Source organism: Seriola dumerili, unplaced genomic scaffold (genome assembly GCF_002260705.1).
Source record: "Seriola dumerili isolate Sdu_G_001 unplaced genomic scaffold, Sdu_1.0 BDQW01000025.1, whole genome shotgun sequence".
Taxonomy (NCBI): Eukaryota; Metazoa; Chordata; class Actinopteri; order Carangiformes; family Carangidae; genus Seriola; species Seriola dumerili.
In genome coordinates, this window is record NW_019174280.1 from 10,738,152 (window position 1) to 10,757,998 (window position 19,847).

At 41.7% G+C, this 19,847-nt stretch overlaps 1 protein-coding gene across 2 annotated transcripts in view; it reads left to right on the forward strand.

Annotated features, from left to right (window-relative positions):
• nbas (neuroblastoma amplified sequence) overlaps positions 1–19,847 on the forward strand; it is a 151,136-nt gene that overhangs the window by 39,686 nt on the left and 91,603 nt on the right. For both annotated transcript variants that reach the window (XM_022770374.1, XM_022770375.1), the window contains exons 20-31: positions 326–430; positions 962–1,098; positions 4,363–4,449; positions 5,708–5,861; positions 9,725–9,910; positions 11,802–11,975; positions 12,336–12,469; positions 15,521–15,583; positions 17,299–17,421; positions 17,514–17,616; positions 17,877–17,954; positions 18,094–18,248. In XM_022770374.1, coding sequence (XP_022626095.1) covers positions 326–430; positions 962–1,098; positions 4,363–4,449; positions 5,708–5,861; positions 9,725–9,910; positions 11,802–11,975; positions 12,336–12,469; positions 15,521–15,583; positions 17,299–17,421; positions 17,514–17,616; positions 17,877–17,954; positions 18,094–18,248 — 1,499 coding nt within the window. The remainder of the gene's footprint in view (positions 1–325; positions 431–961; positions 1,099–4,362; positions 4,450–5,707; positions 5,862–9,724; positions 9,911–11,801; positions 11,976–12,335; positions 12,470–15,520; positions 15,584–17,298; positions 17,422–17,513; positions 17,617–17,876; positions 17,955–18,093; positions 18,249–19,847) is intronic.

Genomic DNA, 19,847 nt, shown 5'->3' on the forward strand with positions numbered 1-19,847 from the left:
ACACACACACACACACACACACACACACTTCCAATACCTTCCTCATATGGTTCCAACTAAAAGGACAAGGCAGTTATATGCTAGAAAGTTAAATAGAATCTCTGTTGATTTTGCCTTAGTGCACTCATTTGCAGTCTCTGAGTTTGACTTTCTATCTGCTCATCACCATTTTTCTCTGGAAAGATAACCCTCTGCGTCACAAATTTCTTTTTATGAACCACGGTTGTGCTCCGTCTCTCTCTATCCTTCTGGTCCCCCTCCCCTCCCTTTCCTCTCTCTCTCTCTCTCTCTCTCTCTCTCTCTCTCTGTTGCTCACACTCTCCAGGAGATACTTGGCGGGCCTCATGCAGCGGAGCAGAAATACGATGCCGAGTTCTTCAAGAAGTTCCGCAGTCAAAATATTGTTTTGTCAGCAAGAAACTATGCCAGGGTAACATCAGACTCTCACTTCCTCCAAAATCTCTCGATTACTATCTCACTTAATCTGTTTGTTTTAGCTGACTGCAACTCCATGTGGCACTGATGTGATGTACACATTATTAGGGACACCTGGGCAAAACTATTTGGCCTAATACAACAGTCCTGCATTAAATTCTCCCTTCTCCCTTAACTTTATGATAATTTTGAAGGCTGTAGTTTGTGGTGCTGATGAACTGTAGTATGTTATACAGAGATATATGTAATTTAGCCTACCTTCATTCATATAAATGTGGTGGAAAAAAATAATAGCAAACTGATAACTGAGCGTATTTCTCTGTATGTCCCACAAAATCTATTTTTTTCCAGTATATTGGATTAAAAGTTACTGATTTGTGTCAAATAATTACATCTAGACTGTCATTAACTTTCTGCTATTTCTTTTAGTAATGTCATCACATACATTTTTTTTTTTTTTTTTACAATATAAAATCTGTTTAGTAAAAGTTTTTGGTCTTTGGATCACACATTTGTTTGTCAACAGGAGAGTAACGTGCAGGCTCTGGACATTCTCTTCACGTACCATGGAGCAGATCTCCTCCAGCACCGGCTAGCTATCCTTTACAATTTCCCAGAAACCACCTCTCCACACGAGTACACCATCCTGCTGCCTGAGGCCTGGTGAGACTCTCACAAATCCGCACATCATCATAAAAAAGGAGATTGTAGTTACAGTGCTACATAGAAACAAGAGACTGAAATGTTTTGTTTTATCATTTGAAAATGCGTTTTGATAAGAATTGAGCAGCTATATTCTGTTACAGAGGGAGCAGTTTCAACGAGATATTCCATGATATCCACTTCAGTTATGGAACATGTCAAAAAAATTGAATTCACATTATGTAACTTTACACTGACAGGAGGGTGAGGATTTATACTTTTTGAATTCCTAATTTTACATGTACAAAGTACTTTAATGAAAAATGACACATGAAGCCCAACTGTAAAACTTCTCTTTGTACAACAATTCACATTGCACACATAGACACGGCAGTGTAAAAACACATGCATTACCACAGGGACACGCGCCCCCTCTCATGTCTGAAACTCAACGTTTACACCTCTCTGAAATGCACAAGTCGCGTTTTCCTCTACATCGCAAATTAAAATCAGCCACCACTAGAATCACATCTCTTTTGGAGTGTGCGCTCAAAGGTCTTTCTCACTTCTTCTTCTTTGTTCTCACCTTCACACAGCAGCACTTTTTTTTTTTTTTCTTCCCCGTCCTTGAAAAGCACACACACACATACAAGCATATTCTCAGCTTGGGTTTACTCTGACACTTACGCACACAGCAATGAAATGAAACGGAAGACACTTAATTGCTGCGTTCTACATTTACATGTAAAACTTAAACATATTAAAGTGATACAATACTAGCTACAACTATTACAACTGTGGTTTTTGTTCTAGCTTTTGCCTTACAGTGCATTTCTGTTTTGGGTATGTCAGAACTCTGAAGGGGAGGGAGTTTGGGAGTGGGTATGACAGAGGAGTGTTTTGGCAGGGAAGAAATCATTTCTCACCCCTTATGTTTCACTAATAGAGGTGACAGACTCCTCATTTCCTCTCGCCTTTTTCCCCTTCTGCCACCGTTCCTATATATACACGACTGTTTAATGTATTCATATACCACATCTACATTCCTACAAATAAACACATGTAAACAAGGTCAAAGTCCCCTGGAGTCATGAGCTAAAGAACATATACCATATAGCACACACACACACACACACACACACACACACACACACACATACACACATTCCACTACTGCTCCCTTTTATTAGCCATGTCTAAGTTTGTAGGGAGGTCAGGCGGCTGTGGCTCTGCAGTGAGCATCCATCATGGCTCTGCCGCTGTGGGGCAGTTTCCTATTTTCCCCAGCCTGTGAGCACCAACTGCTGCTCCAACAGCACTTGCTCCTACACTGCAGCAGACGGAGCCAGCTCAAGCCATCTGTTTGGAGCTCACTTGCTATATACTAAAGTCTTGCTTTGCTGGAAGGGGGAAAATATTCTCCTGTAATATTGATCAGGTCTACGAGGGGACCTCTAGATGCGTGGAAGAATGCATAATAGTTATGTTTTGTTGAAAACTTCGCCTGTAGCTTGAAAGGCTCGGCCGAGTGGAAATAAAAATAAGCTCAAATGCCAAGTCCATGTTTGCTTTGCATCTCCATTTTCTTGCCGCCCCGCTTCCCTGCCTCTCTCAGGCTGACGTGAAGTAGATTAGGGGAGCGGGCGTGGAATAATTCATTCCTCCCATCGATATCCGAGTGCTCACACCAATATTTACTCTCCATCCTCTAACCTGGCTGTCTTTAATGAGGAAAGAGGACCAAGGAGTTATGCAATGACAGAAAAAAAGAGAATGAAAGAGGTTCACTTTTATGTGGGCATTTTAGAGGTAGCGGCGAAGACTTCTTGATCTCCGTCATCCCAGTGTTAAAATTCCAATCTTAATGGATGAACTTGTGCTGGCGTGTTGGTAAAAATCCCCCTACTTTTGTGTCCTGACATAAATCACATCAGCTACTTGGACACTTCTTATGTATTTTGTGATTGGATAGAATTTATGGCTGTGTTAAAAAACTGCTGCAGCGCGTGTGCACTCGGCCTTTAACTGCACCAAAGCTATAGATGATTTGTAGCCCGCTCTATCTCCTTGAGTTTTACAACCGCAGTACATATTTTTCTGTCCACAGACAAATAGATAACAAGAATAAATGCATTAATCCTAGAATAAGAGATAAAACCATTTCTGTTCACCCCAGTGTCTCAGTATGTGTACATGTATTCATGTATTCATGTATTCATGTGTGTGTGTCTGTCTGTGTGTCTGTCTGTGTGTATGTGTGGGTCTGTCTGTGTGTATGTGTGTGTCTGTGTTCTGTGTGTCTGTCTGTCTGTCTGTCTGTGTGTATGTGTGTGTCTGTCTGTCTGTCTGTCTGTCTGTCTGTCTGTCTGTCTGTCTGTCTGTCTGTCTGTCTGTCTGTCTGTCTGTCTGTCTGTCTGTCTGTCTGTCTGTGTGTGTGTGTGTGTGTGTGTGTGTGTCTGTGTGTCTGTCTGTGTGTATGTGTGTGTCTGTCTGTGTGTATGTGTGTGTCTGTGTTCTGTGTGTCTGTCTGTCTGTCTGTCTGTCTGTCTGTGTGTGTCTGTGTGTCTGTCTGTGTGTATGTGTGTGTCTGTCTGTCTGTCTGTGTGTGTCTGTGTTCTGTGTGTCTGTGTGTCTGTGTTCTCTGTGTGTGTCTGTCTCTGTCTCTGAGTGTCTGAGTCTTGTCGGCACTGACACGCGAGGTTACAGAGTCATTCTTCACTTTGGTTTCTTTCCTTGTGTGTTCCCTATTTATCTTCCTCAGACCTGTCACACTCAAGGAGACCAGGAAGAAGTAAAGCTTAGTACCAACCTGGCGTTTAGAAAATAAAAGTCCTCGCTATTTACAACCGAAGAACGACACAGACTCTCTTTGAAAGTTCTTTGACTTGTTTATTGTTGTGCTTTTGTTTTTTTCTCCCCACTGCTTGTTTCGTTCCTCATTATGCTCTGCTGTTTCCATTTCCCATATGTTTCTACCTCTCACCAGAATTTCCCTGTAGTTTATGACCATGTTTAGTCTGCGACAGTAAATGTCTTTCCTGATTTAGCAGGTTCCATTATAGGTGGGTGGGTAGGTGTGGTGTGGTGCCGTTTATTTTTTGACTCCTGGTCTTTGCTCTGATATCTGTGTGTTTTTGTTTTGTCATATTTGCACTTTCCCCTAAAACTGACCCTCCTTCTTCCTATTTTGTATCACTCTCCTGTTCTCTCTCTATATCTTTCTCTGTCTTTGCCTCTTTGTCTTTTTCCCCTTATTCTCCGTCTCTTTCTCTTTTGTTTTCCCAGTCTGGATGACAGAGATGAGTTGGTGTTGATTCCGTGGGATGAGCAGAGACACAGAGATATGGACTGGTGCGAGGCGGAGGAGTGCAGGTAAACAGTTAACATCACCCTTGACATAAACACACTGCATTATGGCATGGCACACAAAGCATTATAAGAAACCAAGCTTGGACAATACTAAGATACATCCTGAAAAACTCTCTCTGTTCCCATGATAATAAATCCTCTTGCAGTGTAGGATTGTTAAAATTCATGCTCCATACAGGACAGATGCTTCTGCTGGCATCATTATGTGAAACAAAACATGACATCCTATTATCCAAATGTTAAACAGAACCATAACAAACTAATACCAGATCTTGCTGCACTGCCAAATTATGCCATTTGCCTGCTTCTGTAGGGAGGCCAGTTTCATTTACAATTTTATTTAGCGAGCTCTTCTTTTTTTTATTGCTCTTTGGTGTACAGTCATAATATCAGTTGGCAGTTGTGGTATACTTGGCCAGGAATTACAGGGTGAAATTTTGATACTGCGTGGAGTTACGGTGATGCCAGCAATGTTTAAGACAGTGTTTATGACATGTTTTGTCACCCACACTTCCTTTTTGTTCATCCTCCGCTTCTGTGCTTTATCCTTTTTTTTTTTTTTTTCTCCTATTTTTCTTCCTTCTTTTTCGGTTTTCCTTTTTCTCTCTTCTCCCTGTTTGCTCTAACCCTATCTACTCCCCCTGGAAGGATAAGTCTGGTGATACTCTCTATTTTTGTTGTTCTCAGCAAATCCTATGAAAAGACCAACAATGTGTTTGTCTAACTGTTAATACTTTCTGCCCCTTTCTGTAACCTTGAGTCCATTTGTTCCTACTGAAGATAGGAGTATTTAAAAATGGGTCATGAATGTATTATTTTCTTTTTTCTCCCAAAACAGATGGGTACTGTAGTTTTTAACAAACTTTACTCCAACTAGAATAATTAGTGCATCTGTTGGGAACTATTTTCAGCCGCGGATTTGGCGCTCTTGTGAGTATTTCCATCAGCAGGACAGTGTATGTGGCATTGACTCAAAACAAATTACAGTGCCTGTGTTCTTTGTAATGAAGGAACATGTCACGCAATACAACAGTGTGACTCAGTGATGAGTTTTTAATTTAAGTTTCTGGGCAACAATAGGCCTTTATGGTGTAGAGGAATTAGCTATGTCAGACACAGATGAGAAAAGAAAGAAGCAATTCATTGTTGATTTTGTTCTTTTCATAGGATTTGTTTTTTGATTTTTCTCTTCCCTAAAACATGTGTAGATGAATAAAATACACATGCAATCAAAACACTCTTTCCCCCATGTCTCCCTCAGAGCGGTGCTGGAGCAGAACTTGTTTGATGATGACAGCTTCCTGTATGAGGAGGTGCCAGAGCTGCTGAAGTTCCGTACGGACACACCCTCCATTGAGCTGCTGACCGACTGGTACCAGAGCAGAGCCCAGGATATCGACTCCGGCTCCAGACAGGTATGAACACTCTGAAGTGCTTTTTGGATGGTTGAACCTCTTCGTACTACACCTCTCAAACCTCTGACCATTTCCCACAATCAAACAACAGTCATTCACGCCCACTTCACGCTGTGACTGGCCTGGTGTGCTCTTTTTCATTCTTTACACAAATATCTCTGTCACTTTTTTTTTGCATGAACAATTGAGTGCTACACCATGAATGTCTTCCAGAGGAGACTGTCTGAAAGTGTGTGGTGTTATCCCCATATTTAAGCTGTTAATGCATCTCGCCCTTTTATGACAGCACATTTTCATTTTACCCTATCCTTGAGCGAGGCTGCTAGGGACAGAGCCCTCTAACATAGCTTGACAACACATCATACAAACTAGTTCCTTTCAAGTGTATCACCAGCTTTATCTTTTAATCTTCTAATTGTGGCTTGAAACTGAGAAAAGCTCTTCAGACAGCTGGCTGCCATGGTGACGAGGAAGCGTTTTTCAACAACATCTAACACCTGCACAGAATTATGGGATTTTTTGTTGCCCTCACTTTAACCTTGCAGTTAGTTTATTTGTCCCTTGTTAATGATAAAAATCCGCTCCAACTGGAAGAAATTTCTGTTTTCAGGTGAAACGTTTTACACCCTGCTGAGGTTCCTTTTTAGGATCCGTGTACTTAATTGAAACTTACAGCAGGACAGCAGCAGAGGAAGTAATGGACATCTGGCAATTGGGAAGATAATTGCCGTTGCACACTTCTTTTCTTCGTTGTCTCCTCTTTGATTGGAGCAGAAAAATGTGACAGGCTGGGATTCAGACTGCAGAAGAGATGTTGCCAACCTCCATCAGTCAAGGTCACTTTGATCCTATCTGTGACAGTCATTATCATATTTGCCATATGGACTTCTAATGAAGAGTAACCAAAGCTTCTGTCATCTGCGTTCTGTTGCTGTAACTGAAAAATATGACTTGATAGGACTTGTTTAGTGGAGTAATGGGATGTAACCACTGGAGCTGCCCACTCTCTCCACCCACGCTATCCACACCGCGGCTCTGTCCCCTCTTTACCTCCTTCACAGTGATGGATCAAGGTTGTCACAGTGCTCTCTTTGTCTTTGTGAAAGGACTAACTGGGGTGCAGTCATATCTTTCCCCTTCATTTCTCCATTTCATCCCTTTCACTGGGTGTAAGGAGGATGGAGGAGAAGAGATTTGGGGGTCCATTGCTCATTTTTGAAGACAACTGGGGAATCGTGCCTTTCATCATCCACCCAAGAGAAAGAGGGAGACACTGAGCGACCGAGTGTGTGTGTAAAAAGGAAGTCTTTGTTAATCTCTAGGAATCACACCAGCTCTCTCTTTCATTCTCTCCCTTGTTCCTTTTTAATTAGACCTCATCTCCTTTTGCTCTCTGACGCGTTACGCCAGGAGCCTCTTGGGACCGTCTCTAACTCTTATGTCTCTTGCTTTTTCACACACTTCTTTTTCTCACTGTCTCTCACACACAGATGCGACAGAGAGAGATATTGGAACAGCTCTGTTGCCATTTGCTGAGCTTTTTTTCTCTCCCCTCCTTCCTGCCCTCTTTACTTTTTCATCTCATTTGTTCTCTCTCGTTTGCACCCTCCTCCCATCCCTCATCTGGCCATGTTTATGCTTGGGAGAGCGTTTTAATGGAGGAAAATGGGGTTTGATTAAAAGGAGCCACATAAGAGGATGCATGATGTGTTCTAAACCAGTCACAGAGCGGTAGGAAGCGAGGCGCTGAATGGGAAGATTGACAAGATGACTGTGAGAGAGAGAGAGAGAGAGAGAGAAAGAGAGCACGACGGGTTTTGAAAAAGCAGAGAATAGAAGTGCGACCAAAAGGAGAAAGAAGGAAATAAAAAAAGATAAGTGCTGGGCCAATGCAACATCCCTAGTTAGCTTAGGGTGTATTACAAACAGAAAGAGGGGATGACAGCACTAACAGATGTTGAGGGAAAAACAGAAAGCAATCTCATGAAAAGAGCTGTCTGTGAGAAAGAAAATCACCAGTTATGAGGGGGGGGGGGGGGGAAAAGATAGAAATAAAGGATATTAAAAACAAGTGTTATCTGACACACTGTTGGCAACAAAATGCTACAAAATGAGAGGGTGGCTTTGGAAAAGCAGACAGAGGGGCAACAGGCTTACAGAGAAGGGGAAGGGCCAGACTGGGAGTTCAAACGAAGGCCAACGATGATCTGTTGCACAGTTTTGTTAAGAGGTGGGAAGAAAGAAGAGGATCAAAAACACTGAGTTGAAGAGAAAATTTAAAAATTATGTTTGAAAGAAAGGACTGAGATAGGACCGGCAGGAGAGACAAAGAAGGATCAAATTGAGCTGGAGAATTAAACCGAGGACTTGGCGAAATCTGCTGTGGTAGTGAGAGGGAGGCAGAGGACACAAGTTGTGTTATAGAGCAGAGAATGATGAGGGGAGGGCATGGAGATGAGGTCGTAATTAAAAAGTGTGAGATTTTAATGTCTGAATTGTCTGCGGTTAGCTGGGGAGTCTATCTCTTGAGAGCGGGGAAAGAGAGGAGGAGGGAGGGATGGAGGGAACGGGGAGGATCTTTACTCACAGTTAGATCAATAGACTTCTCTCTTGTTGTATCTAATTGCTCAGGCTCTGACTCAAGGTGATTTGGGTTTTCCCTTGTCCATGTGTATGTGTGCGTACATTTCACAAATTAAGGGATTCAGTTATTCATTCAGCGAGAAATGCGTTGAGATAAGCTGAAGATGACAAGGTTGCAGAACCTCTGTGTGTGTGTGTGCATATGCTTGTGTACAAGCAAGATGCGGCGCTAACTGCTGTGTCAATGGGCTCTCCTTCTCTAAAAGGTGGAGAGAAAGCAATCATCGCTACAGGGCCTAGTGGCATCTGCTATTGATTGGCTGGCATCCACAGGTGGCTGAGCATCGATTGGCTGGGCATGCTGCCAGCATAGAGGTGGTCGGATATTGATTGGTTGCTCTTCTGGATGGAATTTCATCTATCAGAGTAGCGGGAAGCCCAAATCTTCCTTCTTTTATTGTGCAAACTAATGATTGGATATTAGTAATGACTGACAGGTATTACCTAGTTTTGGATTGGTTGGGATATTGTTATTTTGTTCATGTCCCAGTGATCTCAGCAATAGTTTTTCAATTATGTGGCTTATCGTGTCTCTTTTTCTGCCTGCTATCCAAGTATCTTTGACTTGGTTAAATGGAGTGAAGGTGGAGCGATACAAGGCAGTTCATATACAGTGTATACCCATACAGCACCACAATGTACAGCATCAACTTTAAGACACAAGCAGTTTTTTGGAGGGTTACTTTTTAGCCATGCAAGCAGCGTTTACGTTGAGACAACAATGTCACTCAGTTGATTGGTGTGAAATTTTGTACACACATTCATGGCATAGCATTCATGACTTTAGTGATTGGACTTTTCCTCAACCTTAAGGTTGACATTTGTGGTTCAACATGAAAGGTCTTCACAATAATTGGAGTCATTTCCATGCATTTGCGTGTGCACAATCATGGGCTTTGTGAACTTTTGTGTTCCCCTGACTTTTCATCTAGTGCCGTAATCAGGTCACAATTTCAATTTTACCAGTACTTGGGTTTATCTGTCTGACAGTATTTTCACTATAAAAATTACAATCACACAGAGCTGCTAATGTGGTTGTAGACTGTTAGTGTCACTGTATAATGCTAGTTGCCTGAAACCAATCAGCATAGTTCATTCAGTACTAAAGAGTAAGTCCATTAAAAGATGTTAATATAATATAAGAAACTACCTTATAATAAAAATGGTTTTGGCTTTGCTTTTTTCTCTCTCTCTCATTGGCATTTCTCTCTGTCCATCAGGTGGACTGCGCCCTGTCACTGGTGCGTCTGGGGAAGGAGCGGGAGATCCCAGGGCTGGAGCTCTTGTGTGATGACTTGGTCACCATGGAAACACTTGTGTATGAGACATCATGTGAACTGAGTCTGACACTTAAAGATCTGCAGCAGTTAAGTGACATTGACAAGCTCTGCCTGCTTATGAAAAATGTAAGTGATACATAATTTGCACCTTTCACATTTCAAAACTTTTTGCCATTATATGTTTTGGAACAGTAATTGGTTTGAAATTCATATTTCTATATTATAAAATTAATTAAGGAAGTGGAAGGCAAAAGATAGTTTGCATGCTGTTGTTCTCACTAGGCATTTGCTGATGTAGCATTATCTTAGCTAAAAAATATAAGAGATCATCATGTTACTGAAATAAAATAACACCCTCCCTCTGTACACCATCAACACATGATGTCATGGCGATGTGTCACTGTCATTATTATTTAAACATATTTATTAAAGTATTTTCATATTGTTGACCAAATCCATCAAGCTACGTTTTTTAGTCTCTGCTGATGAAATATTGCTTTCTGTTAAATGTACATTTCTTATCTAGTTCACAATAAGTGAGATGTTCAGTGTCAGTAAAAATAAGATTGCCATATGCCTACAATTACATTTCAAGTACCATAGTGTGGTTACTTTAGAGGAGCTAAGTGTTTCTATTGCTACACAGCCAATGTCAGAATAAACAGCTATTTAATTACCAGACACAGAAGAAGCTAGCTAATGTTGGCAGTGTCGTATTAGCATAACTTACAAATAGCTCCTTTAATCCTTGATTGCTGCTTAAATCAATATAATATATGCCAATTGCAACTTGAATAAGCAACGAAGCAAACAGAAAATTTCAATCAGAAAATCAGTTTCTTTTCATTCCTGAAATCTCTGACATTTGACAACACAAACTCTCCATCCAAAGGCAACAAGAGAGCTATGAAAGCCAGTCTGTAGCAGGTAGTACAGTTACAAGTCCCTTTGGAGTACATAATATGAGCTGTCCTCTAAATTGTCTCTAATAACTGCCAGCTTTAGCCTGTGAGGACCACTGCCAGTAGGATCTGCCATACAGGCACGCAGCCAGCTAATGTTGTTGACTGCACTAACACATGCTGTTTGACTGGTACTCCCTTTGGGTGCTGCGTGAGTGTGTGTGTGTGTGTTTGTGAATGTTTACCAAACTTGCCTAGATTAAATCTCCCTCTTTGCCTGAGTCTGATGTCTTTCTTTATCAGAGGCACAGTACAGCAAAGTAAAATGTTAGTGTGTGGGTGTGAAAGTTAGCATTTAGCATCTGAATATTTTTTGAATCTCATTTTTCCTTTGGATGCTCTCTTATCTGTATATCCTGAGTCAGAGCTGTCACAAGGAAGGTGCAAGGCCCAGCACAAACTTGACATGCATCTGCACAATTAGCAGCACCACCCACATACTGTTGCTTACTGTAGCTATTATAGTTCAAGTTTAATTGCATGGCATGTTTTCATGTAAGTGCAAGTTGGAGTACTTAGCAATGTTCTAAAAAACATTAAAACAAAAGAGATAAATCTCTATATATGAACAACAGAATGCTCCCACAGGGTGTGAATCTGTCAGAATGGTGATCTAAGGGGAAGATACAATCTGTGATTTAGGGGATTTTTATTTTAATTGTTTATTTATTTATTATACTGTAGTATTTAGTTTGTCATGTTTAGCATTGTTTTCAATTTGATTACATTTTTCAATCAATAATTGATTTGTTCAAAGGGGACATCTGCAGCTCTATACACTTCATTTTCAAAAGTAATTTACAGAAAAAAATGGTCTTTTATTTATTTAGTATTTTTCCAATATGTCTCAATACAAGGCAGGCAGTGACTGTTGAAAAAGATAAAACCATTATTTTTGCTCAGAAATGGTCAGTATTTTGAAACAAGATAGGAAATAGAGTTTTGCCCTGAAGCATAAGCTTTACTGTCACCAATGGGTGTGTTGGCACCTGTTTATGTTAATTTTAGTACGCTGTATGAGCTGCGGCTTTAAGAAAATGTCTTTCTGTCACCAGTCTAGCACCGAGCGCTATGTGAAAGATGCCTTCCAGTGGATGGTGCCGTTCCTGCACCGCTGTGAGGGGCAGAAAGAGGGTGCCGCTAAGTCTCTTCTCAGAGAGTACCTGGTCAACCTGGCCCAGCAAGACCTCACCTTGCCCCTAATCATCTTCCAGCACTCCAAACCTGACGTAAGTGTCCGAACACACACACACACACACACACACACACATATACAGGAGTAGAGGCCGTCACACTTGGGCAACCATAAAAGGAGGGTCTGCAAAATGAAAGCACACACACTCTGTCTCCCGCTGTTTGTGCCATGTCATGGCCAGTGTCGTAGCCCTGTGCTGTAAATGTTATATTTATGACAGCATAAGGGCGCAGCCAAGGACAGGTCTGCTGGCTATTAGAAAACATGCAGCACACACACACATGCAAACACTCAAAGGGAAGTAAATAGACTAAATGAAACATTAACTTGGTGTTCTACAAGGTTAGTCATGCCTTGATACACACAAACTGACCTCTCGTCTCCTCTTCTCCAGTGCCAGCAGAAGATCATTGGGGACCCAGACGAGCTGATGGTGGTCGCTCTGGAGTGCATCTACAGCTGTGAAAGAGATGACCAGCTCAGCCTCTGTTATGACATCCTGGAGTGTCTGCCGCAGAGGGGCTACGGGTCAGACACACAAACAAACACTAGAAGTCACGCATGATCACACACACATACACGCACACGCACAAAGTCAAGTGGCCAAATATCATCTAATTATGTAAACCATGAAGCAGTCCACCTTTGTCTCATCCACAAGAATACACTGGTCCCACCCCTCCCCACTCTTTCCTTTCCTTCCTCCTTTCCTTTTCCACCTCTCTCCTATAGGACCTGTCAATAAATGTAACTATCACCTCTGTTTCTGCCTCTCTCCATTTTTACCTTTCTTTTCTTTTTTCTTCTCTTTCTCTTTCATGCTTAACTCTGACTCAAAGGAGCCATCAGTTAACCTAGCTTCAGTCTATAGTATTTTCTGCTTCCTACTATTGCTGCTGCTGCCCCTCTCTCGTCCACCTCCTCTGTAACACATTTTATTTCATATGGCAAGAGGTCCTGTTCTTTAAGTCTCCCATGAGGCCGTGTGGGTATGCAGTGCATTTGAGGCAGAACGAGTTATAATAAACCACTAAGAGGAAAAAAGCAAGAGCACAAAAGATGAAATTGTTGATGAAATGGACCTGTAGGGTGTCAGTGTAGCTTAAATGAGTTAAAATGACGCATTCTTAGATGGATTATTCATCCTGTGTGCTCCTCAATTGGAAAACTGAATAACTGCTTGAAGGAGTGCTTGTTTTTTTTTGTTTTTTTTTGTGGCTGCAATGAAACAAACAAACTTTTTAAGAAATCATCTTTTGACCTTTTCAACTGGCTCACATATCTCGCTTTACCTGCACTGTGGTGCGCCGTGCTGTGATAATATGTATTTCCGCGACATAGTCACAGCAGGGGATAACTACACTGAAACAAGGTTTTATGGTGCTGCTTGGGAACAGGGCCACTCTAAGCTAAAGTGTATTGTGTTAAACTGAACAAGTCCTATGCAAGTAAATAAAAGTGCCATTTTTTTTAAGTCTTGCTATGCTGGTTCAGAGCTAATGAGCTATAAAGTAGTTTGTTGCTCTTGTATAATGTAGACTTGTATGTTTAAAGATTTATTTCACTCCTATCCTCATCTTTTTACTTTTATCTAAATTAACAGATAGTTTTTTAGTTTTCTCTCATATTACCTTTTCCAAGCTGTTTGATGGTGTAATTGCTGATGAGTAGCTAGCTAAGTGATGTTAATGTTATTACTCACCTCACACAACTGTAATTATTTTAATTAATTTAACATTACCAATCTTTCTATCTGTAACGTTTGAGAAGGTATTTAGGGTTGCTACAAATGTGCAATATTAATATGTTTTATACTACTGTTACTATCAAAGATAGTTAGCTAGCTGTAGGCATAAACTGTAATTGATGCCAGCTGTTGCTTTTTTTGTACCTAGCTATGCAGATAGTTTTGTTTTTCATTTGTTCTAGTTTAGGAAGTTTGTTTTAAAAGAATTTTGCTGTCACCCCAATACAATGTAGGTGAGTGAAATTTGTCTGTGGCACTCACAGAATTGAAAAGTTGTATTAACCAAGTTCAGCAGCATCATGTCTTTATGAAAAAAAAAAAATCCCCGTAACTCTGAATAATCTACAGAGCTTGTTGTCAACAGTTTATATCAGAACCACTGTCTACCAAAAAAAACGATTCCTACTAAAACTGTAGACAGTGACTTTGGTGGCGCTGGAAGAGCCTCTTGTTAGGTGCAGGGCTTCAGAAATCTGAGTGAGAGCACAAGTACAACATCAGTCCTGTTCTGCTTCATATCATTTCAGTGTTCGGAAAAGATAAAGAGCTTCTAGGTGAAAAATGTGGAAGAGAAAGTAGACATAATAGCAGAGGTGGATATGCAGTAAAATCTTTTCATTGTTCCGACTCAGATGTGTCAGTATCAAATAGATCCTGTTATATTTCTCTAGTCTGAACCAAAACCAGCACAAAGACTGACATATTCAGTGCTATTAAGATGTGTTCTCTTAATTGTCACTGAATATTGAAGTTTAGAAGCTTATTACCAACCCAAAACAGGTTATTAAAAATACATGACTGTTCCTTATACATGTTTCTTTCTAAATCAGAACCATACTGCATTTCATACTAAGCATTTCACTTTTCCAGGCAGGCTTCCTTTCTGCAGTGGTTGGATTAGCAATGCTGCAAGGCTGTACAGTATATGCAATGCCTTCAACTTCACATTTCTCCCAGGAGTGATTTCTCTGACTTACTAAGCTCCAAAATTGCCACCGCAGCCTAGAATATCACAGATTTGCCAGCGAGGAGAGAAACGACAACGGAGTAGTTTCAACCCAATTTCGCGAATTTCTTTTTTTTGTGAGACAGCTTAATTAGGTCTAAATCTACTCAGAAGAATGTAACATGCGTTCACCCTGGGAGAGTGTGGAAATGCAGAAATGGACAGGGGATTAGAGGGTGAGAGAGGGAGAGAGAGAAAAAGGGGGAGAAAAGGGTATAAAAGAGAGGAAGAGCAGGAGGTGGAGCAGCAGAGACAGTCAGAGAAGAAGAAGAGAATGATGCAGAGAAATCGGTTGAGAGGTCAAGATTGTGTGTGTGTGTGTGTGTGTGTGTGTGTGTGTGTGTGTGTGTGTGTGTGTGTGTGTGTGTGTGTGTGTTTTCTTTTTTAAAGAAAAAAAAAGGTTTTGCGTTCACAAAAACAGACAAACACACTCACTGGCGCACACTCACACACACTGATACACACATAAAGAAGGTTGTTTCATCGGGGTCAGTACTCTAGTGGGGGACAGGCCAGTCTGACCCAGAATCCTTTGCCTCAAGGCAAAGCATCATGGGGTTTTATTTTTAGTGCCGAACCAGTACAACCTCACAGTGGTACACCACACACACACACACACACACACACACACACACCCATGCATATAAGTACACTGTGTATTGTACAATCAATAAATACACATACAGGCATGCACTTGCTCACTGTACACACACTTATGCATATGAGAATTCTACTTTATGCTCTTAATGTTTGTTTTAATGTTTGCGTTTTTATGACATGAACACAAAGAAACTGATGCTTTTGTTGTGTGTTTGTCATCCTACAGGCCAGAGACGGACATCACCGCTTCACTCCATGATCAGGTGGACAAACTTGAGAAGCATCTCAGGTACATCAGCACACTCACACCATCTTTCAGCCGTTCTTCCCCCTTTGTCGTCTGTCTTCTCCTGTCAACCCAGTGCAGCCGGATGAACAGATTACAGTTGAATTTCCAAACAGAAGCTAGTATCAGGCTCTCAGATATGAGGATTTGCTGCTTCTCCCTTTTTCTCCCACAGTCTCATGGTTTTAATTGAATGTCTTTGGGTTCTGGACTGTTGGTTGAACAGAACAAGGATTCACTCTGGCTCTTTATCCATACGTTTCTGTTGTACCCATTTTCAGGGCATTTAAAGTGCTGAAGAGAGCAGCCCTTCAGTTCGGTGATTAACTCTGCATTGCTTGGGAAATGTTCACTTCGTTACCTTCCCTCCCCCATTATGGGCCTGATAGAAAACACACACAGAAGGAGAAGAGACATGGTTGCACAGTCAATACACACACACACACACACACACACACACACACACACACACACACACACACACACACACACAGACACACACTCAATATCAAAGGACCACCGTCTATCCCATGGTATTCAAACAGCCTCTAGCAATTTTTCTGTTACAGGTCAAAATCACCTACGTGTCTCTCTCTCTCTTTCTCCCTTGCTCCTTCTGTCTCATTCTCTCTCCTCCACCCTTCTCCTCAGGGTGAACTTCTGAACACAGAGAAGTGATGAGGAAGAGGGAATAAGGATGAAGGCAGGGGAAGGGGGAGGGCGGGAGCCTGAAGGGAATGGGAATGTAGATGATGATGAGGAGGAGGAAGCAGCAATAGGGAAGCCTGTGTTAGAGCTTAGTGTTGGCCTTTACAGACAAATATCCACACATATTTACACGCAGGCACACATAACCATGCACAAACACACCCCGGGGAGCCTGGAAAGTGTGTTCATGTATATGAAACATTGTGACTCACACACACACACACACACACACACACACACACACACTCGTACCCAGATGAATCAGGCAGTAAATGTGAAGTGTCTGCTCTCCGAGCGCCTCCAGAATAAAAGCTGTTTTCAGCTGCTGCCACTACCACTTTCTGGCACATTAATATGTGCACAGGGAACATGCAGACACTCCCACACACGCATTCACACTCAAGCAAATACACACACGGTTGTAAATATCAGGGCTTGTTGTCTGTCTCTGTCTATTGCTCACACTCACACACATACAGCCACACATACACATAACACACACAGGCACCTGTTTACTATGGTAATGAGTTGTGGCAGGGAGCGAACATCTGTAGCAGCACGACCCTGTTGAGATTGGGGGTGACATGCTAATCCCACACCAGCACACGCATGCACACGCACGCACTCTGTCTCCCTCAGTCAAGACTGCCATTGTTCGCATGCTCTTAGACGCACACAGACACGCTTAAAAAAGAGGTGCTGTCTTGTTGGCGTACATTTTACCACATTGCTCTTCAGTCTTACTCTACACTTTCTCCATCTGCACTGTGGCTTGCAAATGACTTCCTGCTGCCAAAATAATGAACAGCTTAGAGTGTACACATCCTCTGCTTTTCTCCTTCTTACTCTCCCATGGATTTTGCAGGTTTTCTTTTCCCCACATTTCTTTTCTTTTGGCATTTCATGATACCTTCTGCTGCCAACCGTCACGTCTGCTCCGGTTGCTGAAAGAACATGTTGATTAATGTGATTCAAAAATGTATGCATCTGTATGTGCTTACACTTTTAAGCGTGGTGGAGGTACTGGAGAAACATGGACTACAGAAACCCATCTCATATGTGAAGAACAGCCAGAACAGTGAAGAGGAAGCCCACCAACTAATGGTCAAACTTTGCCGTCACACTGGCCGCAAGTACGGAATGCACACATTCACTTACATACACACAAAATGTCTTTCAAGATCTCATTAACATACGGTATATTTACACGTTTGTGTGTGTCTAGAAACCCTCCAGTAAGTGAGACAGTGTGGAGAGGACTACTGCAGGATCTGCTTGACATGCAGCAGAACGTTTACACCTGTCTGAAATCGGAGACATGTCACCAGGTATTGCATCCCAGCGAAACCGCAAATCCCACGTTGTACATGTAATTTTTTATTAAAACATGTTGAGTTAAAAAGTGTACCTGTAATGCCTATGTGCACATTTGGCCCTTAAAAGACGAATGTGTCCCTAATTTAGACACAAAACTATATGAAAATTATCGACTATCTCCAATGCACCTTATCAAACAATGTTAAAACTTTTGATTACTTAAACACCATCTCCTCCTCTCCTCCTGTCCTTTACTCCCTGATTGCACCAGGTCTTTGTTGAGTCCCTGCTATGCTCCAGTCGTGTGGAGAACGTACGCCTGGCAGGGCAGCTCATGCACTGCTCCAAGGTATACTGAATGTGACTCGCAGCCCAACTCCAGAGTTGCACTCACACTCCCCATAGGGGTCTCCAAATATTAAACCACCCATAATGTATTCTAATACCGCAGTCTCATTGATGTCTTGATTGTGAATTAATGTTTCCAGGTCAGCCAGGATGTTCCTGTCAGCTTGTCATTCAGGGGTAAAGGTTACGCTCTGAAGGTGGCCTATGACAACAGTGTGGAATTAGTGTTGGCTGCTGCCAGAGAGTACTTCAACTCCTCCACTACACTAACAGACCCCTGCATGGGTCTGGCCAGGTGAGGAATGAATTATGTAAGAAGAAGTATTTCCATGCTTTTGAAAACGGATTTGAATTTTTTTCAGTGGTCAGTTAGTTGAGGTTTAAATTTTTAAACATTACTCCCAATCTGATTTGGTAGAGATTAGAGTTAGGATAAATGTTAGAAATTCTGTATTGAGGAAAATTAATGGGTTGGATGTGAATTTCAAACACTGTGAATACAAACACTGCCATGCAGAAGTGTTTGTATGCTGTCTGAGATGTTGATCTTGCTTGTTGTGACCATTTATTTCTGTGTGGGTGGATATATGTTTTCATGTTTGCATGGCTGTCCATGAAAAAAGTAATGGTGGCTGCTTTTATTTAACCTCCCACATTATGTCACATCAAGTTTATACCGCGTATTTGTATGTGTGTCTGTTGCTGGTTTCAAGTCTCAGAGGGGGGCCAGTGGGTGTCTAACCTTACCGTCTGTTCCTAGTGGGGAAGTGGGACAATAATTGGGTCGTCATTCATTTATAGCAACTAATACATAGGCCCCCCTCCACGCTTTTGGACAACATCATCCATTGTACCACTCCCTGTGTGTGTGTGTGTGTGTGTGTGTGTGTGTGTGTGTGTGTGTGTGTGTGTGTGTGTGTGTGTGTGTGTGTGTGTGTGTGTGTGTGTCGCACATGAATTTGAGATATGAGACAGAAAGTAGTCTCTGAACACTTGCTCGTTGCTCTGAAATTAATAGTCCGTACAGACTGACAGCTTCTGTCCTTAAGATTAAAATAACTGCTCCACAGACACACATTTTATCCTTTGTACTAAATACCAAAAACACACACACGAGCTCGGACAGACACACAAACTGCACCTGCCTGTGTCCTGAATGGATGCGGTGAGCGGCACTAAGCAAGAGTTTACTCAAGGACAAAGAGAGACTCTTAAAATAACATGGGGATCCCCTCCAACTACTAAAGTGATCTCAGTGAACTCAGAGCTCAGTAAAGAGTGGCAACACACACACACAGACACACAGACACACACACACACACACACACACACACACACACACACACACACACACACACACACAAACTGAGAGATGCTCATATACACAAAAGAAAGAGACGAACATAGAGCAGGTTAGTGACAGGTCCTTAAAAATCTGGAAAGAAAAAGTTTTGAATTTGTAAATATGAGTTTAAATCGGCATTAACCAATATTTTTCTAATTACAGTAAATCATCACATAATCAAATGACTATGTGTAATATGAACAGGACTGCATGTAATGACAAACCCACAGAGAATTATTATCCCCCACTACAGTTCTCTTTGGTTCTACTTTTTGGTTTCAGCTCTTTATTTTGGTTTTTACAGCCAACAGCCAACAGTGTTTTGGTTCACTCTCACCACTCTCATCACAGTCATTTCCAGTAAAAAAAAGATAAATCCGCTGTACGCTACCTGTGAGGTGCCAGATGGCTGACAGACAAAGTTAGTGACAAGCTGGTGAATATAGTGGAGCATGTAGTAGCTAAAGAGCCAGATATTTCCCTCAGGAGTTGGTGGAGACCAAAACAGAGCTAATTTGACTTACATGCCACAACAAATAAATGAAATGT